The 26,662-nt window shown below is 39.8% G+C and overlaps 1 protein-coding gene across 6 annotated transcripts in view; it reads right to left on the bottom strand.

Annotated features, from left to right (window-relative positions):
- Positions 1 to 26,662, bottom strand: part of LOC104587677 (putative LRR receptor-like serine/threonine-protein kinase At1g56140) — a 68,867-nt gene that overhangs the window by 25,247 nt on the left and 16,958 nt on the right. For 2 of the 6 annotated variants that reach the window (XM_010245371.2, XM_010245373.2), the window contains 10 exons: positions 19,767 to 19,838; positions 19,574 to 19,645; positions 19,388 to 19,459; positions 19,240 to 19,311; positions 19,072 to 19,143; positions 18,909 to 18,980; positions 13,135 to 13,200; positions 12,957 to 13,022; positions 9,760 to 9,804; positions 9,446 to 9,507 (listed from right to left, as the gene is read on the bottom strand). In XM_010245371.2, coding sequence (XP_010243673.1) covers positions 9,446 to 9,507; positions 9,760 to 9,804; positions 12,957 to 13,022; positions 13,135 to 13,200; positions 18,909 to 18,980; positions 19,072 to 19,143; positions 19,240 to 19,311; positions 19,388 to 19,459; positions 19,574 to 19,645; positions 19,767 to 19,838 — 671 coding nt within the window. The remainder of the gene's footprint in view (positions 1 to 9,445; positions 9,508 to 9,759; positions 9,805 to 12,956; positions 13,023 to 13,134; positions 13,201 to 18,908; positions 18,981 to 19,071; positions 19,144 to 19,239; positions 19,312 to 19,387; positions 19,460 to 19,573; positions 19,646 to 19,766; positions 19,839 to 26,662) is intronic. The other 4 variants (XM_088901964.1, XM_088901965.1, XM_010245375.2 and 1 more) reach the window with 4 other exon arrangements.

Below are 26,662 nucleotides of genomic sequence, written 5' to 3'. Positions count from 1 at the left end.
AAAGAAGTACCTCAAAATTTGCTTTCCAAGGGAAGTTCCAAGTTGTCTGAGGTGCTAGTTTTGCATCCCAGTCATTGTCTGCTACACCATGGATGCTACCAATGACCTTGTGCCATAATCTGTCACCTTCTAGGGGAAACCTCCAAAGCCATTTTCCTAGGAGAGCTGTATTTCTCTTAACCAGATTCCCTAGACCTAGTCCTCCTTGGTCCTTGGTTTTACACACTTGTTCCCATTTTACCAGGTGGCCTTTCTTTTCATCTCCCGGTTCCCACAAGAAGTCCCTCATTACTTTTTTCCAGTTGCCTTGCAATTTTTACTAGGACTCTAAAGGTGGACAGGTAATAGGTGGGGAAGTTAGCTAGTGTGGATCTAATCAAGTTGATTCTTCCCTCCATAGAAATGTAGCTCCTTTTCCACATGGCTAACTTCCTTGCAAATGTTTCTATTATTGGTTTCCAAAAGCTATCTGCTCTCGGAGTCCCCCCCCCCAGGCATGCCAAGATAATCTAGAGGCCAGTTCTTTACCTCACAGCCTAGAATTCAAGCTAACGAACAAACTTCTTCCTCTTCCAAATTCACACCTGCCACACCACTCTTTTCCCAATTAATTTTTAAACTTGAGGTTCTTTGGAAACAATCCACTAGGGCCTTCAAATGTCTTAAGCATAGTCCTCACAAAAATTGATTACATTATCAGAAAATTGCAAATGAGTCACCACAACCTGATTTCTTCCTACCCTCTAACCTCTCTGTTGGTTTCCTATATCAGCCTGCTTAGTACCTCAACAACAAGGGTGAAGAGGAAGGGGGAGATGGGGTCTCCCTGCCTTAGTCCTCTTTTGGCTAGGAAGAAGTCTTTTGCCACTCCATTTATCAGAATTGAGAAATGAGCCTAGTTGAGGCAGCCTTTGATCCACTTTTTCCATTTTCCTCCCAACCCAACTTTTTCTAGTAACTCCAAGAAAGAGGACCAGTCCACCATATCATAGGCTTTTTGCACTAATCCTTTACCTCCATGTTTTTTCTTTTCTGCCACACATTCATTTGCCACAAGGATCTGGTAAATTATTTGTCTCCCTTCCACAAAAGCTACTTGATTTGGTGAGATTAACAACAGTAAGATGCTCTTGAATCTTCCTGCCAAGACCTTTGCAATTACTTTGTACAAGCTACCCACAAGACTTATTGGCATATAATCCTTTGGAGATCTAGCTTCTTTCTTCTTGGACACTAGAGTAATGGAGGTTGCATTTGTTCCTAGGGAGATCTTCCCTTTTAAAGTGGAATTCATTAAAGGCATATACCAAATCTGATTTTATAATTTCCCAGCAATCTTGATAGAATGCCATAGAGAAGCCATCTGGTCCAGGGGCTTTTAGATCTCTCCATTGAGAAAATTGCCTCATGAATCTCTTCCACACACAAATGCTTTTCTAGAAGAGCTACTTGCTCTTCCGAAACTCTAGTCTAATCCAGATCCTCTTACCTCCAAACTCCTTTTACCTAGAGTGGCAAAAATTGACTTGAAATGATCCACAAAAGTCTTTACTATGTCATCCTCTGAAGTTAACACCTAACCTTCCACCTCAACACTAGAAATCAGATTTTTCCTCCTTCCATTGGTTATCGAGTGAAAGAATTTAGTATTGCCATCACCTTCCAAGAGCCACTTGCATCTCGATTTTTGTCTCCAAGAGATTTCCTCCTTCCTCAAAATTTCCTCTAATTCTACCCTTTTTTTCTTCAATTCTCCCAAATTCTTCTTTATTCCAATCCCTTATCCTTTCCTTCAGCCTCTTCAGCTTTTTCATGAATCTCACTCCTTTATTAATGATATTGATTCCATTTTCCATCCACCACTCCCTTATTTTTTCAGTGAACTTCGGAGCTTCTAGCCACATGTTTTCAAACCTGAAAGGAGTGGAGCCCCCAAGGGGATGCTCTTGATTAAGACACAAGGGACAATGATTAGAGGTTACCCTAGGAAGTAACATCATTACTAAGTTTCCCCAAAGATCTTCCCAATCAATGGAAAAGAGGAATCTATCAAATTTAGAACACACTTGATTTTCCTTAAAATTCGACCAGGTAAAGGAGGCTTGCAAGAGGTGGGGTTCTTTTAGCTCTAGGAATTCTACCAAGGCACTAAAAGAGACAAAAATATAAAAGAATAAGATACAATACAACAGGGACTATTATAATAGGATACATCAATACTCTCCACATTTTCAGACCAACATATGAGTAAAAGTTTTGTATTTCCCCTCATTTTGATGTTTCTTGTATATTATTTTGGCCTCTTGAATGAGATTCTTTGATTAAGTTCAAGCTGCAATAGTTTGACAACTTGATCACTTGCATACTAACTTACATGTGCCAATTATATGCTAGTTCCTTGTTTGATTTGGTAAACAATAACACGTAGACTCTGTTTAAATTCTTTCTAGTAATCTCCATTACTTGCTCTTTCCAAGACTTGTAGAGCTGTATTCTTTCACTACTTGGTATTTTGACCTAGGCCTAGCTCATGTAAATCCTAAAACCTCATGAGTAATGTGAAGATTGAACTAGGAAGTGAAGAGGAAAAGTACTACATAGCTATCCCACTCCTATGGCCTTTCTCACATGAAAATGAGGCCTAGGTAGAACTTGAATGGATCTACGACCCTAAAATCCCATAGCCATCAGATTTTGAATCCTTGATACATCCTTCAGGCCTAAATTGGGCTTGAGAGAGGGAGTGCCTAACATCTTTCCCTCTCCCAATCCATACTATACCTATAATTTAGTTGGGACAACCTTAGGCATATTTGGAATCGTTAAAAACTCAAAATGGTTTAAAAATATTATTCCTGAAAGTTGGCTACTCAACCTGCACCCCTAGTCCCGTCACCTCCAATTTCAAATTTATAGGTGGTGATTCTATTTCCCACTCCTATAACTTTTTCAGGTTGAAAATATCAATTGACCTTTTTAGTTAAATTTGATATGAATAGTTATTATGTTATGTTATGAAGCAATATTGTTGAGTGGGGACACCGATTTGTGTTGTTGAGTGGGCCGATTTGTGTTTAGTTTATTTTCTTTTAAATTAAGAAGTTGTTGGGCCTTGGGCCCATTAGTTTTTATTTTTTAAAAGGGTTGTAACTATTTAGTTTGAGTTGCCGCCCTACTAAGGGCATCTTTGTAATATCTCATATTTAAGTTAAATTTAAATAGAATGAGGCACTGGCGGCTAGGGTTATGACACACAATCCTAGTTGACCTTCTTCTCCTTTCTTCCCCTTTCTCTTTCTATTGCTGAAATCTACAACTTTCACCTCTTCCTTTCACAAGAAGCTTGACTGAATCAGCAGATAGTGGTTTCTACTTGGTATCAGAACAGGTTGAAGGTTCTGGAAGTGATTCTCTCATGCAGCCCTAGATCGGCCAACTACATGGAGATTTAAGAGGCTGATCGAAGCTCTCAGATAAGCCCAGTTTTTGGATTTTCTTGATGGATCTATATGCCATGTAGCTGGTCTAGGGTTTCTCATCAGAATCAGGAAAAACTAGAGAAAGGGGAATTGTCTTGTTTTTGTTGGACTCTTCAATTTTGACCTAGGTAGTGGCGCCCTAATTTTTTAGGGTTCCTTGGAGTTTTTTATAAGGGGCGATTCAAGTCCCACGTGGTTTGGAGGCTTCTAGAGAGGGCGGTTGCTTTTTCTCTCTCTTCTCTCATCCCACAAAAAAGGAATCTTTCGTGGGAAGAAAGTCCAGGACACCAAAGGAGTGTCGTTGGTTCCAGAAGGTGTCTTGTTTGCTCTTGCTACATTTTTTTATTTGTTTTCTATACCCTTTTGAGAGGCATGGAGGGACACAGAGTTGAATATAAGCCCGGGAATGAAATGGGACCTATGGGAGGAGGTGTTGGAGACCCCTTCGGAGCTGGGACCATTACTACAGTTAGGTTGGATGGTACAAACTACTTGGAATGGTCCCAATCTGCAAAGATGGCCATTGGGGCTCGTGGAAAATTGGGGTATATTATTGGTGAAAAGGTGAAACCTAAAACTGGCAACTCCCGGTGGGTGCAGGAAAATTATATGGTAATGACATGGTTGTGTAATTCCATGTTGCCACATATAAGTAAAAATTTTTTATGGGCAAATACTGGTAAGGAGATATGAGATGGGGTTGCAGAAACCTATTCACAAAGGGAGAATGTTGCTAAGGCTTATCAACTGAGAAATCAGATTATTGCTACAAGGCAGGGAGATAGATCTGTTGCAGCTTATTTTTCAGTCCTTAAGACCCTGTGGCAGGAGATCGACCATCTAGAGACTTTTGCTTGGGAAACCACCAAGGATGCAGCTACCTATCAAAGACACTTAGAGAAGTATAGGGTGTTCGAATTCCTTGTTGGCCTTAACCTTGAGTATGACATTGCACGACAGCATCTTCTTTCCAGGGACAGTGTCACTCTCTCCCAAGCATATGCCTTTGTGTCAGGAGAGGAGTGCAGGAGGGATGTAATGATGAAGAATCTCATTTCTGATCAGTCCGCTATGGTAAGTGCTGTGAAATCTAAACAGAATGGCAATGAAAACAAGAAGGAAGACAAAAGGGACTTAGTCTGTGACTACTGTAAGAAGCCTAAGCATACAAGAGATACTTGTTGGAAGCTTCACCCACATTTTGTGCCGACCAGATTGAAGAATAAGAAAGGAAATGCGCACATGGCAATTACTGGTGACACTCCACCCCCCCTACTACAGCTGCTTTGGAGTCTGTTGCAACTGCTGCAGTAAGGGCCGAGCTTGAGAGGTTTGGGTTACTTCTGAATCAAAAGGATACAGCTAGTTCTAGTTCAGCCGCAAGTGGACAACAAGGTACAGGTAGCACAGGTGGAGCTCACTCTACCTCCTTTGCCCACACAGGTAGTTCACATGTCACTGCAAACTATGTTTCTGCTTCAGGTAAGGAGAGATCTCCTTGGATTATAGACTCTGGAGCCTCAGAGCACATGACCCATTGCTCCACTATTTTCTCCTCTTACCAGCTCTGTTCTGGCAGAGATAGGGTCTCCACAGCTGATGGATCCCATGTTCCTATTGCTGGGAAGGGATCTGTCAAGATTAATGATTCCATTTGTTTACCCTCTGTCCTCCATGTGCCTAGATTGAGCACCCATTTATTATCTGTTAGTAGTTTAACTAAGAATCTGAACTGCTCAATAATTTTTTTCTCCTAGACGCTGTATTTTGCAGGATCTGGATTCAAATAGGGCGATTGGGAGTGGTCGTGAAGTGAATGGAATCTACCTCCTAGATGCTCTTCCTCTTCACCAAAGCCATCATGTTTGCAGGGACAGTGAGTCAAAATCTGTGGATCAGATTATACTATGGCATAATCATTTGTCTTTTTCTTCTTTGAGTTCTTTGTTTCCAAAACTGTTTGAGTCTGTGAGTCTGTCAAGTTTGAAGTGTGAAGGTTGTGAACTTGGAAAGCATTGTAGACACTCTTTTAAACCTAGTAATAAAAGATGTTCTTCTCCTTTTGATGTTATTCATTCGGATGTGTGGGGCCCTTATCATGTTCTCTCTATGGGCGGCTATCGCTACTTTCTCCTGTCTGTGGATGATTTCTCTCGATATTCCTGGATTTACCTGATGAAATCCCACGATGAAGTACCATCCTTGGTGAAGCAATTCCACCAGATGGTACTAACACGGTTTGGAATGAGAATAAAGATGTTCAGATCTGACAATGCTAGGGAATATTTTGAGAGACATCTTGCCTCATATCTGTTGGAGTATGGTGTTGTCCATCAGAGTAGTTGCTCCTACAGTCCACAACAAAATGGTGTTGCAGAGAGGAAGAACAAACACATTGTTGAAACGACAAGAAGCATGATGATCATAGCTACAGTTCGGGTTCATTTTTGGGGTAATGCAGTTCTCACGGCAGTATATCTGATTAACAGGGTGCCTTCTCGTATACTTGGATTCAGCACTCCATTCAGCCTTCTTTTTTCCTCAGGGGGAGATGTTTCATATTCCTCTAAGGGTGTTTGGGTGTGTCTACTTTGCGCATATCCTTGGTCCTTACCGTTCGAAGCTTGATCCCAAGGCAAAGAAATGTGTCTTCCTTGGATATGTAGAGAATCAGAAAGGGTACCACTGCTATGATCCAGTCTCTGGGAACCGGTTTGTTACTATGGACATTACCTTTTTCGAATCTACGTAGTTCTTCTCAAGGAATCCTTCTCAGGGGGAGTGTTTTGAGGAAGTAAGTCAGCAGTCTATCCCTCTCCCAGTTCCAGTCCCTCCTGTGCTTGACCACCACCCGATGTCACCTACCTTGCCACCTCCTTTGCATTCCGTCTCACAGCATTACTCACGGCAGAGACTTCATAAGGCGGTTGATTCCACTACAGCAGAACTCATACCACTTCCTGTCGATCCCTTGGAGACTCCAGATTCGGCTGATACGGATTCAGGTATTCCTCTTGATCCCACTACTATTTCAGTTCCCATTGGTCCTACTAACACTGTTACAGATAACCTTGATCTCCCTATTGCTCTTAGAAAAGGGAAGAGAAAGTGCACTGCTCATTGTATTTCACAGTACTTATCCTACAGTGGACTTTCTCCTTCCTACCGTGCTTTTCTCTCTTCTCTTGATTCAGTGTCTATACCCAAGGGTGTTAGTGAGGCTCTCTCCAAACCTGAGAGGAAGACAACTATGCAAGAAGAGATGGAGGCTTTAATTAAAAATCAGACATGGGAGATTGTGGACCTACTAGAAGGCAAGGAGACAGTTGGATGCAGATGGGTTTACACAGTAAAGTATAAGGCAGATGGAAGTATAGAGAGGTACAAGGCAAGACTTGTTGCGAAAGGGTACACACAGACCTATGGCATTGATTATCTAGAGACATTTGCACCAATTGCAAAGATGACCTCTGTTCGGATACTCCTTTCTCTTGCTGCCTCATACTCTTGGCCCTTGTTTCAACTGGATGTAAAGAATGCTTTCCTAAATGGGGATCTGCAAGAAGAGGTGTATATGGATCTTCCAACTGGTTTTTATGATAATGCTGAAAAGGGAAAGGTATGCAAGCTGAAGAAGTCACTATATGGCTTGAAACAATCTCTCAGAGCATGGTTTGACAGATTCAGAAAGGCCCTGATTGTTTTTGGCTACACTCAAACTCAATCTGATCACACCTTGTTAGTGAAGCGCAGGGGATCTTTGGTGTCAATCCTAATTGTTTATGTGGATGATATTATTGTCACTGGGAATGATCTGAGTGAGATTGATAGTCTGACGAGGAACCTGCATAAGGAATTTGAGATTAAGGATCTTGGAGAACTGAGATACTTCTTAGGCATCGAAGTTGCAAGATCGAAACATGGAAATTTTATCTCTCAAAGGAAGTATGTCTTGGACCTTCTCCAAGAGACAGGGAAGTTTGGAACGAAGGCAACTAGCACCCCCATTGATCAGAACCATAGAATCAGTGCATCAGAAGGTGAACCAGTAAAGGACCTTGGGAGATACCAAAGACTTGTGGGTCGGCTACTATACTTGTGTATGACAAGACCAGACATCTCCTATGCAGTAAGTGTAGTGAGTCAATACATGCATGCTCCACGAGACCAGCACTGGAAGGCAGTTGACAGGATCCTTGCTTATTTGAAGGGACATCCAAGCAGAGGCATATTGTTTACTGATCATGGACAGTTGAAGCTAGAAGCTTATACAGATGAGGATTGGGCAGGATGCCTTGATGACAGAAGATCAACTTCAGGAGTGTGCACCCTAGTTGGGGGTAACCTAGTCTCATGGAAGAGTAAAAAACAAACAGTTGTGGCAAGATCAAGTGCAGAAGCCGAATATAGGGCCATGGCACATGGAGTTTCATAACTTCTCTGGATCCATTCTCTGTTAGAAGAAATCGGTGTACAGGCAGAAGAACCTATGATGCTATATTGCGATAACCAGGCAGCAATTAATATTGCCCATAATCCAGTCCAACATGACCGAACTAAGCACATTGAAGTAGATAGACATTTTATCAGAGAAAGGGCAACTTCTGGAGAAATTTGTCTTCCATACATTTCTTCTGATCTATAGCTTGTTGATGTTCTCACAAAAGGCATTGCAAAGAATAAGCTGGAGCATGATCTACGCAAGTTGGGGATGTGTGACATCTACTCCCAACTTGAGGGGGAGTGTTGAGTGGGGCCACCGATTTGTGTTTAGTTTATTTTCTTTTAAATTAAGAAGTTGTTGGGCCTTGGGCCCATTAGCTTTTATTTTTTAAAAGGGTTGTAACTATTAAGTTTGAGTTGCCGCACTACTAAGGGCATCTTTGTAATATCTCATATTTAAGTTAAATATAAATAGAATGAGAGGCTGGCGGCTAGGGTTATGACACACAGTCCTAGTTGACCTTCTTCTCCTTTCTTCCCCTTTCTCTTTCTATTGCTGAAATCTACAACTTTCACCTCTTCCTTTCACAAGAAGCTTGACCGAATCAGCAGATAGTGGTTTCTACTAATATGTTAGAGTAGTGTTAAACAATAGAATATCATGAAATATAGAGTATTTTGTAACTTGTGAAGTACCAAAGGAGATTATTTGGCTAAGAAAGTTCGTTATATAATTTGGTTATTTCCTCTATCATTAAAAATAACATTCTCATTTTGTGCAAAAGATGCCAAAGAAGCTTAGGACTGCATCCAATCTACCTCTCCCAAGACCTCAAATAGCTAGGACCAACATTGGGTAATGGCCTTTTTTCGCCATGGGCTATTCTTATACAATTATGCTTATTGTGTGACTAAAGTTTTTAATGGTGTTTAGGACAGTGTTGAGTAGGACTCATCATAGGAGATCTAATAACACATTTCCTTACATGATTAACAAATTCATAGTTGTCACTAGATGGAGTGGTCAAATTTTAATCATTTGAACAACTCTAAATTGTTCGGGTGTTAGAAGATCGATGTAATCTAATTGAGTATATTCATTAAATAATATGGGTTTGACAATGATACCGCAAAGGCATGATACCAAATAAACTTAAAACCAATTAACTGGTCTCATAAAGGTTGTAACCAATCAGGCAGTGTTCATCAAAATTTACAGGGGGATTTGATTGGTCAAAAATCTTCAGGTATCATGTCTTTTCAGCATCATATATTTACCTATATTACTTCTGATTGCAAGAATCACTCAAATGCAAAAACAATTTAGTTAAACTTTTGAAGTTCTCAAAAGTTATTTTATATGAATGCATTGGTTAATCCAAAGTCAATTACAACAAAGGTTTGATGCATTTAACTTTTCAAGATGGCTAGAATTTATTTTAGTTGTTTCTGTTAGATATTAAAGGAGGTTTATATCATCTGCAAGTTAAATAATTCATATAATATAAAAAACTGTTACTTACAACGTGGTGTACCCCTATTGCATGGGAAGTTCCGCTGGAGACATCCTAGCCCTTTAAAATTACTATATAAATAATGGAAATACTCCCAAAATCAGTAAGATAACCCAAACCTCAATTTAGATGATGAACAAGAAAAAAATAGATATGCCTTGATTAGGTAATATATTAATTACTTTAAAAAGAATAAAAATAATCTTAGAATCAATGGGATAATGTAGACTTATGAATGACAAAACAGTGGATCTAGTGTGGTGATATATTTGTATTGCAACAACAAAAATTCTTTTAGATGCTATAAATATACATTAACTCACCTAAGGTTTGATTTATCAAATGTAAAGTTATTGCCTATCAAATTCCTGCACATTTCATACAACAAAGAAAGGAAACTATTATTAATTTCATATGCACTGATAAAAATATAAATAACATCAACAAATAAGTAGAAAATTATGTGAAATGTATAATTATCATATGAAATATATATTATCATATTGGGATTTATAGCCAAAATATTTGAACTACCCATTAGATTCTGATATATCATCATGGGTTAGGATATCTTAAATTGAATGTTAAAAAGCCCTTGGTATGTAAGAAAATACATAAAGATCTCTATTTTATGTTTTCCATAAACAAAGGGAAGTTTATGATTTCTTTGACTAATTCATTTCCACCTCACCGAGTTAATGTCCATAAATGCATATAGATGCAATGTAGAACTATTAAAAAAATTGTCTACAATTTTTTATGTTTTCCATAAACAAAGGGAAGTTTATGGTCTCGTAGAGGTTGCGCCTTTTTTGAAGCAAGGCACAAAAATACAAAAAAAAATTGCTAAAAAAAAGTGTCATAAAATTAATAAAAATGCCAAAAAGTTCAAAAAAATAAAAAAAAAATATTAAACATAAAATTAATAAAAAATATAAACTTAAGTTTTAAAATAAATGTTTTAAAAAACCTATTTTCTAAAATTAAAATACATAAACTTAAGATATAAAGCATATTCAAATGAGAATCTAAAAATAAAATCAAACATATAAAACATTTTCAAGCATGTAAAACCTCTAATCTCTTTTTTCACTTAATTGCATTACTTCAAGTAGCTAATGTAATGTAAAACATATTACATTCCTGATTCTATGAGCCACCTTTGTGCCATGCCCCTCGAGGCAAGCCCAAACAAGTCCACGTTAGGTCTTAAATTCTTAGTTTTCACACAAAAAATAATGATTTTATAGTTTTAATTGCTTTTTAAGAAGACATTTTATTAGGATGAATGAATGAACAACATTACCAAATTGGGGCATGGCACGGGGGTCGGCCCCGGCCCAGCCGCTATGTTCAAAAAAAGCAAAAAAAGCGTCAAATTTTCAAAAGGCGCACGCCTGGGCTGAGGCACAAGGCGCATTGTGCCCTTTTGAAAGGGCTGCACCTAGGACCTAGGGATGCGCCTCGCCTGTGCACCTAGGCGCGCCTTTTAAATCACTGGTCCAGCCTCCAAGTTTTGCTTCAGAGGAAACAGAAGGCAAAGTTTACCAATGGTTTGAAGCAGTCTCCAAGGGCTTGGTTTGATAGATTTAATAATGCAGTCAAGCAGGTTGGTTTCCAGTGTCAAAGTGATCAAACTCTCTTTGTTAAGATGGGAAGGGTATCAGGTGACAATTCTTATAGTTTGTGTGGATGACATTGTCATTACGAAAAATTGGGAGTTAGAGATAAAGAAGTTAAAGAGATTTGTGGGGGCTCAGTTTGATACCAGAGATCTGGGCCTTTTTAGGCACTTCATAGGAATTAAATTTGTGAGATTAGACAAAAGCATCTTTATTTCTCAAAGGAAGTACATTCTAGATCTTCTGTAGAACACTAGTAAGGTTGGAGTCAATCAAACCTGCAAATACTCTAATTGATAGTAATCATAAGCTTGGTGAAGAAGGTGGTGAGCCTCTCTCTAATGTAAGGTAGTTCTGGAGGCTTATTGGGAGATTGTTGTACTTATACATGACTAGACCAAACATTGCTTATGTTGTTGGGGTGTTGAGCTGGTGTATGACTGTATGCATGCCCCTAAGACTACTCATCTTGTCGCTGTAGAGAATGTTCTGAAGTACTTGAAAAGATTTCCTGGTAAAGGTATCCTCTTTTCCAAGCATGGCCACTTGAAGGTAGAAGTCTTCATTGATGCAGATTGGGCTGGCTCAGTTGACGATAGGAGATCTACTGCAGGTTATTGAACCTTTGTTGGAGGAAATTCAGCAACCTCGAGAAGCAAGAAACAAACGGTGGTTGCTAGGTCATGTGTAGAAGCAAAATATAGGGTCATGGCACATTTTGTTGCAGAAATTTTGTGGTTTAAGAATATGTTAAAGGAGCTGGGAGTTGAAGTCCACAACCTAATGTCATTGTATTGTGACAACAAGGCAGCAATCAATATATCCCACAATCTTTTGATGCATGAAAGAACAAAACATATCAAAGTCAACAAACATTTCATTCGTGAGAAACTTGAAGCTAGTGAAGTCTGCATTCCTTATGTAAATTCTATGGATCAGTTGGGTGACATTTTCACCAAGGGTGTTTCTAGTACCCACCATATCGATATATGTACCAAGTTGGGAATGATAGATATATACAGCCCAACTTGAGGGAGAATGTTGTTAGGAATGTTATTAGGTCTATAATGGGCTGTAGGGGGCTGTTAGTGGGCCTGTTTTATGTATCTTTTCTGTTAAGTTGTAATCAGGGGTATACTTGTAATATCCTCCTTTTATTTGAACTCCCTAATATAAAAGTCAAGTGGGGTGCCACCCCCATTATCTTTCAGCAAACTATCTTCTCTTCTCTGCTCTATTTCTCTCTCCTCTCCATCTTCCATTCTAGAGATAGCATAAAGATTTTTTAAGAGATTGGTAGTAAAAGAGTAGCACTCACCTTTCTCAAATCATGGTAACATTGAACTATATCAATTTTACTTAAATCAATATATAATGGCATATTGCATACAAATTATAATAGGAAACTAAAGATAAAAGTGACAAATCAAATCATGAAAAATAAGAAGTTTGTAGATCCATATTTCTTGTTAAAAATAGACCCATACTTGGCTTATTTGCATGATTTAATGTAACTAACTAAAAGTCGGGCCTTATCAAACTTCATTTGGAATTATTCTAAGTGTGATCACATGGACCTCACCTTAAATTGCACAAAGTGTGAAATAGTATAATCTAGAGATTCTTAATCTTATTGTTTCTAAGCTCTTTGTTATGTTGAATAACATAATTAGTTTGGTTGACCTTTTAACCAAAGTTTTGCAAAGGTAAAATATTTACGTCCCTTGTATAGGTTTTTTGAAAGGTAGTAAAGTTCCAGGTGATTACCTCTCCATTTTGAGCAATATTTAGAGATAAACGATAACAAAGAAAACATTTTTATGAGAACTCTATAAAACTATTTTTGTGAACTATAATAAAAAGAAATGATTGATACAATATTTTCTATTTAAACATACACATGTATATTTTGATTTGTCACCCAAGGAGGAAAGCTTCCTGATAGTTCATTGTATGATAAATCTCTGCATAAAAACATATGCAAATGAATAAAGCATTACAAATATATAGACTATGTGACTTAGTTACATGTAAAAAAAGTACATACATTAAAATAGAGTAACCATAATAACATACATATTAAGAAGATTTGATCCTGTTTGCATGGGAAGAGGACCAAATAAGCTATTATTTCCAAGAAATCTGTTGCATGAAAGAAATACCATGTGAAGAGAAAATATTATGAATTTTAAGAAAGTATAAGATAAACACATTGTTAGTGGTGTTAGTGAAGGGGTATTTCAGTCTTTGTACTTGTTGAGTGTGCTGATGTGTACTGTTATGTTAGTTCGAGTGCCTCTTACTTAAAGAAGGGCACTCAAGTCTTTTTCAATAAGTCAATAATATAATAATAGGTCTGGCCGAATCAAGGGTTTAACTTTTTTCCCTAATTCGAACCAGCCTTTCTCTCTTTTCTCTCTTCTCTCTTTTCTTCTTTCCTCTCCTACTTCTTGCTGTCTACTTTACTCTACAGTCAACGAACAAGACAGAATTCTATGGCAGGTCAAACTTCAACATGGTATCAGAGCTAGGTTCACCAAATCAGACTTGCTAGAATTCTGCCTTCTGCGCATTCGAATTAGGGTTTCACTTGGGGTTCTCAGTTGTGAGTTGGAGACTGGGAAAAGGGCTGAAAAGGAGTGATCGCCCTCTTCCCTAGGAGGTCTCTATGCCTCCGATTGTGTCGTTGGTGATTGGTTGCTGTGGTTTCTAAGCCCTAGTTAGGGCTGGTACGTGTGGTGCAGTGGTGTCTCAGCCCTTCGTATGGTTGGCCTTCAGGCGATGAGGTAAAGTTTTTTTTATATATTTTTTTTGTTATGGAATACATGAGAGGTGTAGTACAGTTCGCATGATGGGTTCTCAGATTGCAGTATGCTAGGGTTTATGCTAGGGTTTATTCTGGTTTGTGTGTGATTCGAATGGCAATAGTGTCTACTTAATGGTGAAGCTTCCTATAGTTGTGGATTAATGTTGGTGGTGTTACAAGTGTGGTTTTCAGCTTTTGATATCGCTGAAATCAGTGTGTAGACCTCGGTGAGTAGGGGTTGTGGTGTTGTAGTTTTCAACATTTAATACTGCTGAAATCAGTGTACAGACTTCGGTGAGTAGGGTTTGTGGTGTTGCAGTTCTCAGCTGTTGAAATCAGTGTGCAGATTTCGATGAAGTGTCTGTGTGTAGTGTGCAGTGTGTAGTGCTCCTAATTCAGTGCTCAGAATTAAGGGAGTTCGGCAATGGCAGATAACAGTGATAGTAAACCTAGTGTCATGATATCTACTGACTACCTGAATGTCCAAATGACCTCCATTAAACTGAATGGAGAGAATTATGTCCCTTGGGCCAAGTCTGTAGAGGTTTTTCTGAAGGCGAAGAAGAAAGTGAAGCATATAAGAGAGGAGAAACCCCCCGCTAATTCTCAGGAGTATGAAGACTGGGAACAGGAAGATGCACAGATCATTACATGGTTGTGGAACAGCATGGAACCCAAAATCAGTGTGAACTTCATGTTTCTTGACACAGCCAAAGAGGTGTGGGATCATGCCAAGAAACTGTATTCAGGTCAGGATAATACCACTAGGGTATATCAACTGTATCAGGAATACTTCAATCTGCAACAGGGAAATCAGAGCCTTGAGGAGTACTATGCCAATGTGAGGAATATCCGTAATGAGTTAAATGTCTATCATCCTCTCACTTCAGATGTCAAAGTTCAACAGCAACAGCGAGAGCAGCTTGATGTAACACGGTTTCTGGTGGGGCTGAAGTCTGAGTATGAACCAGTACGAGCCCAGATACTAGGGGGATCTGCTCTTCCATCTTTAGAGGAGGTGTTTGCTCGTCTTCGGAGGGCTTCCATTGGATCTATGGACTCTAATGTCTCCGATAAATCAGCATTTGCAGTGTCAAGAGGCCGAGGTGGCAGAAGTGGGACTCGAGGAACCCAGCCTGGCAGGAGTGGTAGTGGTGGATCTACACATATCCGTGGTGGTGGTCGTACTGGAGGCAGAGATTCAGGGGGAGCTCGTGGTAGAGGACGTGGCTCGGGTCCACGGAAGTGTACTCACTGTGGTTTGGATGGACATACCATTAACTACTGCTATGACTTACATGGTCCTCCCTCGACGTGGGCCAACCATGCCATGACTAGTGACACCAGTTTCAGCCCTACACAGGAGAAACGGTCAGCTGACCCGATGCCTTCTACTCCCTCAGATGGTCCAGGCAAGGAGATGGTGAGTGTTCCTCGTGATGAGTATGAGAGGTTTGTTCAATCCAAGTCGCAGCAGAACACAGCTTCCTTTGCACACTCAGGTATGGCTTGTTTGGCATCCACACCCAACCCCTGGATTATTGACTCTGGAGCCTCCGATCACATGACGGGAACTCCAGGTGTGTTTTCATCTCTCACTCATTGCTCAACATCACAATCTGTTACCCTTGCTAATGGCTCCACGTCATCTATCTGTGGTGTTGGTAATGTTGACCTAGACCCTGTATCCCTATCCTCTGTTTTATATGTACCTAAGCTTCCATTTAATCTTATGTCTGTTAGTAAGCTGACCAAGTCACTTAAGTGCTCCATCACTTTTTACCCTTCTATGTGTGTTTTTCAGGATCTCAAGACGGGGATGAAGATTGGTGGAGGGCATGAAGCTGGTGGACTGTATTATCTTGATGGTGGTGGACGAACGTCAACGGCTCTTCAGTCATCCATTTCTCCTCTCCAGTGGCACTGTAGATTTGGTCATCCTTCGCTGAAAGTGTTGCAGTCCTTAGTCCCTTCATTGAGTCAACTTTCTGTTTTAGATTGTGAGTCTTGTCAATTTGGGAAACACCATCGTGTTCCCTTTCGTTCTAGGGTCGATAACCGTGTGTCGAGTCTTTTTTCTTTAATTCATTCAGATGTTTGGGGTCCTTATAAAGTGATGTCATATAATGGATACCGATATTTTGTTATTTTTGTTGATGACTGTTCAAGAATGACGTGGCTCTATTTAATGAAAGAAAGAAGTGAATTATTTTCCATCTTCCAGAAATTTTATGCTGAGATCCGCAATCAATTTGGTGTTCACATCAAAATTTTCCGTTCTGATAATGGTCGTGAATACTTGTCTTCATCTTTTCGAGAATACTTGGACCAACATGGCATTATACACCAAACTTCATGTACCTATACTCCGCAACAAAATGGGGTTGCTGAGAGAAAGAACCGCCATCTTGTAGAAACGGCACGCTCCCTCATGCACCACATGAATGTTCCCAAAACTTTTTGGAGCGATGCAATGCTCACCTCTTGTTTCTTAATTAATCGGATGCCCACGTCTATCCTTGATGGTCGTTCTCCTTTTAGTGTCTTATTCCCCAACATGTCTCCGTTTCCGCTTTCTCCTCGGGTATTTGGGTGTGTCTGCTTCGTTCATAATCTGAGTCCCGGGACTGACAAGTTAGATGCACGTTCCATGAAGTGTATCTTCCTTGGTTATTCCCGAACTCAGAAAGGGTACAAGTGTTATCATCCTAGTTCTCGTCGTTCCTTGGTATGTGCTGATGTTACATTCTTTGAGTCTACTCCGTTCTTCGTGGGGTCCGGTGCTGCTGCTTCCCCCACATCACCACCTCCTCTTCCTCTTCCTGTGGCTGATCCACCTCCTTTGGTTCCAGTCATGCCTACGTCCTTGCCTCCGGTGCCACCATTGGTTGACCGTCCACCCATCCGTCACGTGTATACACATCGCCCACGTGTACCGGCTGCAGCTCTTCCAGCTTCATCACCGTCGACAGATCCAGCTCCAGCTTCGACACCAGCCTCCGACCTAGATCTTCCTATTGCCTTACGGAAAGGTAAGCGTACTTGCACCCTTCACCCTATTTCCAATTTTGTTTCACTTACCCACCTCTCCGCTTCCCATCGCCAGTTCATATCTTTGTTATCCTCCGTGGTTCTTCCTAAGGATGTCCAGGAAGCCCTTACCTCTCCAGAGTGGTGCCGTGCTATGGAAGAAGAGCTCTCTGCTTTGCATCATAATCACACTTGGGATCTCACCGCTCTTCCTCCTGGGAAGCAGGCTGTCGGTTGTAAGTGGGTGTATAGTGTTAAGTACTTGCCAGATGGTCGTGTTGAGCGCCTGAAGGCGCGGCTGGTTGCCAAAGGGTACTCCCAAACCTATGGCATTGACTACACGGAGACGTTCTCCCCGGTTGCTAAGATAGGGTCAGTTCGTGTCGTCATCTCTCTTGCAGCTATGTCTGGTTGGCCTCTCCATCAGCTCGATATCAAAAATGCCTTTTTGCATGGGGATTTGCTCGAGGAGGTCTACATGGAGCAACCACCTGGGTTTGTTGCTCAGGGGGAGGATGGTAAGGTATGTAGACTTAAGAAGGCTATTTATGGACTTAAACAGTCCCCTCGAGCATGGTTTGGTAGGTTCAGTGAGGTGGTCAAGAAGTTTGGTCTGAAACAGTGCCAAGTTGATCACTCTGTCTTCAGTCTTGACTCTTCGGCAGGTAAAATAATATTGGTGGTGTATGTGGATGATATCGTCGTGACTGGGAATGATAAAATGGGCATTGACAGATTGAAGGCATTCCTACAGGAACACTTTCAGACAAAGGACCTTGGCAAGTTGAAATACTTTTTGGGCATAGAGGTAGCAAGATCTAAGCATGGCATTAATTTGTGCCAGAGGAAATATGTGCTTGATCTACTGGAAGAAACAGGATTGTTGGGTACTAAACCGGCTGAGACACCTATGGAAACAAATACGAGGCTGAGCAGTGATATAGGTGAAGTGTTTGAAGAGCCTGGCAGATACCGACGACTTGTAGGCAAACTAAACTATCTAACCATTACTCGGCCAGATATTTCATTTGCGGTTAGTGTGGTGAGTCAGTTCATGCAGAAACCTTTGGTCCCACATTGGAATGCAGTGCTAAGGATTGTGAGGTATCTGAAAGGAGCTCCTGGTCGTGGTTTGCTGTACAGAAGTGGTGGAAAACTGGTAGTAGAAGGATACACCGATGCTGATTGGGCAGGTTCTATGTCTGATAGACGATCTACCACAGGCTATTGCACCTTTCTGGGGGGTAACCTGGTAACATGGAAAAGTAAGAAGCAAACAGTTGTGGCAAGAAGCAGTGCAGAAGCGGAATATAGGGCCATGGCACATACTGCTTGTGAACTAGTGTGGCTGAGGAACCTTCTACAGGAGATAGGATATGACATCAGTACTCCAATGAAGCTCTACTGTGACAATCAGGCAGCGGTTCATATCTCTTCCAATCCAGTGTTTCATGAAAGAACCAAGCACATCGAAGTTGACTGTCATTTTGTGAGAGAGAAGGTGCTGAATGGGGTGATAGAAACTGCATATGTTAGTACGGGAAACCAGTGGGCAGACTTGTTTACAAAAGGCTTGAGTCGGGGGAGAGTGGACTACATATGTAACAAGCTGGGATTATATGATATATACTCACCAGCTTGAGGGGGAGTGTTAGTGGTGTTAGTGAAGGGGTATTTCAGTCTTTGTACTTGTTGAGTGTGCTGATGTGTACTGTTATGTTAGTTCGAGTGCCTCTTACTTAAAGAAGGGCACTCAAGTCTTTTTCAATAAGTCAATAATATAATAATAGGTCTGGCCGAATCAAGGGTTTAACTTTTTTCCCTAATTCGAACCAGCCTTTCTCTCTTTTCTCTCTTCTCTCTTTTCTTCTTTCCTCTCCTACTTCTTGCTGTCTACTTTACTCTACAGTCAACGAACAAGACAGAATTCTATGGCAGGTCAAACTTCAACACACATATTATTAGTTGTCAGGATGTGCTATCCAATAACTAATAAAACTTATATGTTACTTACAAGATATTGAGTCCTTGCAAAGTAAATAAAGAGCTAGGAATTTGTCCAGTTAAATTGTTGAAGCTTAAATCCCTATATAAATCAATGAACTAGATGAAATTAGAACAACTATATTCGTTTACTTATACATTATTTTAAATTACTATAAATAGATTTAACTTACAAACTTCCCAATTTTGAGTATTCTCCAGTATTAGATGGAATGGAACCAGAAATCATATTATTTCTTAAAACTCTACAAAAAAAATGAAAGTATAGCTAATGAGTGTAAATATAAATAAAAAAACTTATATTTATAAGTATTATTTCATTGCTTAGTGAATTCTCTTACAATGTAACTAAGTTCTTCATATTTTTAATGAAATCCAATGTCGAACTTGTGTTAGATAACTCACTTATTCTCCTGCAAGAAAAAATATTATACTCGGTATAATTTAATAAGTAATAATCTGTTAAATAAACGAAAATCAAGAACTTACAAATCAGTCAAGGAAGTCAAGGAAGAAAAGCTAGATGGTATTGGACCTTCAAAAGAGTTTCCTTGAAATCTCCTGTATAAATATAATACCTTTTTACAAAATATAATGAAAAAAGGAGCACACAATTTAAAAGATCATATAATTATAATGTATTCAAAGATAAAAGTTGTGCAATAGCATACTTACAAACTTTCTAAACTTGTCCAATTTCCAATGGAATCAGGTATTTTTCCTATAAATTTATTATCTGATGCCCACCTAACATCCAATAGGTTTCGTATAGATAAATAAAGTTAGTTCAATAATTTCCATTCTTATTATAATAAAGGAATCAAATGTAAAATATTAAACAAAACTAATAAAAATCATAATTTCTTACATAGTTTTCACTTTTAATAGCTTAGAAAATGACGAAGGAACCTCACCGCTTAGTCCAGTACTGCTTATGTAACTGTAAAAATGAAAAAGAATATAATCAAAGGCAAGCAATTGTATATTGTATATGGTACTAGTGGGTTCAAGATTTAACGAATCCATAATCATTTTCCAACCTAACAAAAAAATCATCAGCTCTAGACTATATATCCTCTTTGGTTGCTTCAGATGCTATTTATTACCACACCAGTACTAAATATCAATTATATACCCTTTACAAATATAGAAAGGTTCTAATATGCTCACGAGTAAAATTTATATATGAATATTGTTGTTAGAATGATTTCTTAGTTGTTTCTGCTGTTATAGTCTTTTATGCTGTAAGTCTTATGGTGCTGTTAGCTTGTTTACTGTTTTTTTATTATTGTTTTTTATTAGGGTGTGCCACCAGGGGCAAGCATGTAATTTTCCCTCTTTTATTCTTTATCTCATTAATATAAATAGAAAGCTGGGCACCGTCAGCTAAGAGTTTTGGCTCCCAAACAGCCATTCTCTCTCCTCTTCCTCTTCTCTTCCTTCTTCTCTGGGTTCTCTCTTCTTCTTCCTTTCTTCTTTTCTTCCTACAAGAAAACATGGTATCAGAGCATACTTCTGTGAAATAGGACTCTTTCTCAGAATTACATCTCTTCTCATCAGTTTTTTGATTTCTACTGTGAGGTGCAAGATCCCAATCGGACTGGTCAGAACTCTCAGATTGTGATTTCTCTGGGTTCTTCCTTGGTCGTAACACCAAGGAATAGTTGGTGACAGCCGGTGCTGTGAAGGTGGTGTTCTTGTTACGTTCACCTTCGTACAGGTGCTGTATAGGGGGTTGTGTGCTCCCTCGTGACAGGTATGTGCTGTCCTCTTTTAGTGTATGGCTTGTGTGGCCTAATGGTGATTGAAGACTGAATTTTTGGGTCTCTTAGTTACTGGTAGTGGTGTTTCAGCAAGTGTCCCATTCTAGGAGGCAGATTGGTGTGTGTTTTGAGCCCTACGTGTGTGTTGGGTAGTAGAAATAGGGTGGAGACTTATTTCTGTGTACATCAGTGGTTCTTTGAATTGTAGAACCTGTCTAACATAGCAACTGAAGATTCAGCTTCGTCTGGGGTTACATCAACCCGTGGTACAGTTGGTACGAATGCTGAGAATATGTTTTTTCTGATGCCAATCACCCCTTTGAATGATTTGAACTATCTAGAGTGGGCTAAAGGTGTAGAACTATATGTTACAGCTAGGGGAAAAGCTGGATACATAACTGAGAAAGTAAAAGAACCTAAAGGTGGGACAGCTGAACATGGTAGGTGGGATCAGGAGAACAGTATGGTGATGTCTTGGCTACTTGCAGCCATGGAACCAAGTGTAAAGAAGAATTTTATATGGGCAGAGACTGCAAATGAGCTATGGGAACAAGCTAAAACTACCTATTTCGAGCAAAGACAAACAAGTTGAACCCTCAACCTGTAAACAGGGTGGCCGCAGTTTGTCACCATATTATCCAACTCTTACCTCTGTTTGGAAGGAGTTGGATCACTATCAGACTATAGAATGGAAGAATGATGTGAAAGAAAGTGAAATCCATCATATGGATGGCTGAACCATGCTGGTTGGTTGGGCGAAATTTCAAAAATTTTCTTTCAACCTTTCGGGAATCGCATTCCCAGTTTTAGAAAAACTGCATTTTTTTAGGATCGATCTTGGACTGAAACTGGAACAGATTTGAAACCAAACAAGAGGAAGATGTATACCTGATATGAAATCCACAAATGTAGCTCCCAAAGTGGTAGTTCACGCCCAAATCAAATCCCAAAACCAGCTTCCATTGAAAATGGCATAGCTTGGAGTGAAGTTGGTTCAGCAAAACTGCAATCCAACTCTTTGGATCGAACAAGGGAGGTGAGCACAGTTTTTCTTTGTATTTTTCTTGCAAAAATCAGAGATAGAACTGCTCAAGATCAGCCCCCAAAATCAGAGATCGAACTAGGGCTTCTAGGGCGGAAAGAGTAAAGAGAGAGAGCCGAAAACAAAGAGTAATCTAAAGCAGTTCGATCTCTCTTTCTCTTAATCCTTAAGCAGCACCACTCCTAATCGAATTAGGAGGTTTGATCAAAATCTTTGTTTGGATTTGGACTCTATCAGTAGATAGATCTTATCCTCTTATGAGAATGGGTGCTTCAAACCTAGATCCATACCCATATTTGCCCATGTCACATGACAGGTAATCAGCCCTTACTTGTCATATGACAGCTTAATGGTCTCTTACACTTAACCTCTCAGCCCACAATGATCGAACACTACCTGATAGGGAAAGACCTCTCTCCTGACTACAACTTGCAGTGTTACACTCTCTACTCGGATGGGTCCCGGGAATTAAAACCTTTTGCAAACACTTTTCTTAAAACATTATATATATATATATATCATATAAATATATTTTGCAAATCCAAATCTCAAACACGATTGAAATCCACTGCTAGTAGTTTTTGGTTTCTATCAGAGAGAGTGTAGTCCCAATCATTCACTTTGTCCGACAAAGGGGCTAATCCTATCACTATGATCACCCACTTCAATGAATTCTCAGACTGCCCCAACATACCCAAGTTTTGACCCCCAAAGGATCTCACTGATTGGCATATCAAAGGCAGCTCGATCTGATACCTAGTGCAATACCATAATCAAGTCTAGTGGTTGTGTAACTTTCCAGTTTTTCCCATCAGTCTCTAAGGTCCAGGGCATAACTGGAAAATGGTCTGAGTCCAGTGCTTCAATCAAACATACACTACATGTGCTTCAGGTCTAACCCTAGCAGTTAAGACAAGTTGCCCCAACTTCTTTGACAGCACATTAGTGTCAGCCTTGGTAGGATAAACTCCCAAAGTCTATCCAACGGCTGAGAACATTCTAAACTAACACGAGTCTCATAAGTATCCAGTTTAAACGGTAATTACACAGAAACACACCAATGATAACATGAAACAATTACGTACTTTTATTCATTTACAATAAATGTATCTGTACATCAATCCGATTGGAGCTAAGGGCATACACTGTCTAACATGATAATGATGCCAAAGCTTATAAGAAGTTGGTATCTCAGCAGCGGGTTTTTGCTTTCTTGTTGGGATTGAATCCTATGTATGAGCCTCTAAGAGTTCAGATTTTGGGAAGTCGCGAATTGCCTTTAGTCCAAGAGGTGTATGCCTTGGTCCAATTTGAGGAAAGTAGACGGAGTGTAATGGTTGCAACTGAGGGGGAGTAGCGGATTGCATTAGCTGCAATAGGTGATACTAATGTAGGAAAGAAAAGTGATCCCAAGAAAGCTGATAACAAGGACAAGTTGTGGTGTACTCACTGTCAGCATTCAAAACATACTCGTGACACATGTTGGGAGTTCTTTGGAAAACCGAAGTGGGCTATGAAAAAGGAAGAGCAAGGTAAGGAGGGTCTACTTATCAAAAACACAAAAAAAAAGGTGTAGGGTCAGAAGAAGTACAATGCAGCAAATATGGCAGCTCGAAATTTTCAGTCTACCGGTAGACCTGTTCATGGGCCGGGTAGCCTAACGGCCCAGCCTAGGCTTAGGCATATTCTTAGGCCCGCGGGCCTGAAGTTGGGCCCAAAACACTAAGCCCACTTTATTTTCGGGCTAGGCTCAGGATTTATCATAAAATCCAGGCCCGACTTTATTTTATATAATAAAAAATATATAAATATTTGTATATATTATATAATATATTTTATATATTAATTATTTTTATTTTTAGCCCAAAACCCTAACCCAACTTTTCCCTCTTTTGGCCTTTTCTCTCTCTTTCAAATCCATTTTCACACTTTCTTTCTTCAACCTTTAAACTTCCCTGATCTTCTCACTCGATCACACACACTTGTTACCCTTCCACCTCCTCCACCCAAACAATCCAAGTCCACCATATTATTGGCCTTAAACAAAACTTCCAAAACCTTTTAGATCAAATCAAAACTTAAGAAAATTTGGGAACAATTTAGAAAGAAAACAGTTGCAATTTGGGAACAATAGGTCGGGCTTCGGGCTCGGGCCTAGGCTTCGGGCTTTTATGAGGGTCGGGCTCGGGCCCCAAATACAAGCCTGACGGTCAAGCCGGGCTCAGGTATCAGATTCTATTAATAACTAGTGAAAGACCGACCCGGCCCATGAACAGGTCTATCTACCTATAACCTAGGTGCTATACAGGAATAGTCCACAAGTTTTGACCCTAAGGAGGATATCATGAACTCATTCCATAATCATCTAGAATTGTATAGTAGGGCTCTACGTCAAATGGCCAACTTAGTTACTAGTACTCCTACTTCATTTGCATCTACATTAGGTAATGCGGCCCCTACCTTCCATGTTTCCACTACCACTGATTCCCCTTGGATTATTGATCCAGGGGCCTCGAACCACATGATTGGTAAGCCAAATCTTTTCCAGTCTTATAGCCTATTGTCCAAGAGACATAAGGTGAGGCTTGCATATGGATCATTCTCATCCATTGCAGGCCAGAGATTAATATCTCTTCCCCATGGCCTCGACCTTAATAATGTGTTACATGTACCTAAACTTCCTATCAATTTGCTTTCCATTAGTAGTATCACAAATTCTTTAAATTGTAGTGTAACCATTTTTTCTTGGTTCATGTATTTTTCAGGATCTAACTTCTAGGAGGACGATTGGTAGAGGAAGCTTAGTAGATGGTCTCTATACTGTCGACAACAAGGTTGGTTTCTTAGTGTCATCTTCAATTGGGCCATCTTCAGAGTCACATAGTTGGGTCAGTCCAATAAGAGTCGAGTTTTTTTGTGGCATGATCGTCTAGGCCATGTGTCCTTTGAAATATTAAAGTGTTTGTTTCCGTTTTTATTTAAGTCATGTTCGGTGTCAGATTTTCAATGTCAAATGTGTCAACTGAGCAAACAATGAGAACAACTTTTCATTTATGTAATAAAAGAGAAAATTTCCCTTTCCATATTGTGCATTCTGATGTCTGGGGGCCTACTACTATAACTTCAAAGGGTGGATATAAATACTTTATCACATTGATTGATGACTTTTCCCATTATACATGGATATTTCCTATGTGTACCAGAGACGAAGTCCCAAAGATTATAAGGGACTTCCAAAGGATGGTGTTCACATAACTTCATGTTGAGATTCAGATCTTTCAATCAGATAATACAAAAGAATATTTCCATGGTGAGCTTAATGAATTTTTTGCTTCCCATGGATCCCTTCACAGGAGTTCATGTGCAAGAACACCACAACAAAATGGTGTTGCTAAAAGAAAGAATGGACACCTTCTTGCGGTAGCATGAGGGATGATGTTACATATGACTGTGCTGAAACGTTTCTTGGTAGATGTTGTACTTGCTACTGCATATGTCATCAATTGTATGCCCTCTAGAGTATTGAACTACAAGTCCCCCCATCAATTGTTGTTTCCTCAGTCCCCTTTGTTTTCCATCCCTATGAGAGTGTTTGGTTGTCATGCCTTTGTTCATGATTTGTCTCCTCGTGGTAAGTTGGACCCTCGGTCTATTCTATATATCTTCCTTGGGTATCCCTCCTCTCAAAAGGGGTACCGGTGTTTTGATCCTATTGGTCATAAGTACTTTGTCTCTATGGATGTTTCCTTCTTCGAGTCTGAACCGTTCTACCCTGCTTCTCCTCAGGGGGAGAGTAGTATAGAGGAGGAAAAACAGGTTCACCAAGTCTCTCTTCCCTCTATTCCGAATCCAACTCCATTTCGTGTCTTCCTGCGTACATGCCTTAAAGACCAACAGTGTTCTAAAGAAGTAGAGCTATCGGATATTGAGCAACCAACGCCATCAGACTCCTAGGAGGTAAGTCCAAATGAACCAGGCACCCTTGTCCCTATTGATTCCCCTATTCCCATTTCGGTTGTGGATGATCTTGACATTCCAATTGCTCATAGAAAGGGAGTCAAGTCATGTACTACCAAACACCCTATTACCCACTATGTATCTTATGACCATATTTCCCCCTCTTACCGTGCATTCTTATCTGTTGTTGATAGTATTCCCATACCCAAAAATGTGGCAGAGGCTCTAACTTATCTTGAATGGGCAGATGCTATGAAGGAGGAGATTAATGCCCTCCATAAGAATCACACTTGGGAGTTAATGGATGTTCCAAAAGGGAAACAACCTGTGGGGTGTAAATGGGTGTTTATAGTAAAACACAAGGCTGATGGAATGGTAGAAAGATACAAAGCGAGGCTGGTAGCATAAGGGTACACTTAGGTTTATGGTATTGATTATGATGAGACATTTTCCCCTGTAACGAAGATGAATTCAATTCGGGTTTTGTTATCATTGGCTACAAATCTTGACTGGGAATTACATCAACTTGATATAAAAAATGCTTTCTTAAATGGTGATCTAGTTGAGAAAGTCTCTCTATGGCCTAAAACAATCTCCTAAAGCATGGTTCAATAAGTTTCATATGGCAGTTCAGCAGGTAGGATTCAAACAATTTCAGTCTAATCACACTCTCTTTGTTAAGAGGTGTTAGGAATAAGTTGCAGTGTTGGTAGTGTATGTTGATGATATCATTATTACAGGGAATTGGAGCTCTGAAATATAAAGGTTGAAGGAGTTCTTGGCTTCCTAATTTGAGGTAAAGGATCTGAGTCCCCTAAAGTACTTTCTTGGGATTGAGGTTGCCCGCTCAAAAAGGGGTATCTTCATCTCTCAAAGGAAGTACATCCTAGATTTGCTACAAGACACAAGCAAGCTAGCTGCAAAACCAGCAGACACCTCTATGGATGTTGATAATAAATTGGGCGGTTGTGATGGTGAACCTCTAAAAGATGTGAAACAGTT

This window comes from Nelumbo nucifera, chromosome 3 (genome assembly GCF_055504915.1).
Source record: "Nelumbo nucifera cultivar China Antique chromosome 3, China Antique-T2T, whole genome shotgun sequence".
Taxonomy (NCBI): domain Eukaryota; kingdom Viridiplantae; phylum Streptophyta; class Magnoliopsida; order Proteales; family Nelumbonaceae; genus Nelumbo; species Nelumbo nucifera.
Note: the sequence above shows the minus strand (reverse complement) of the source record. Positions and strands in the feature narration are given on the sequence as shown.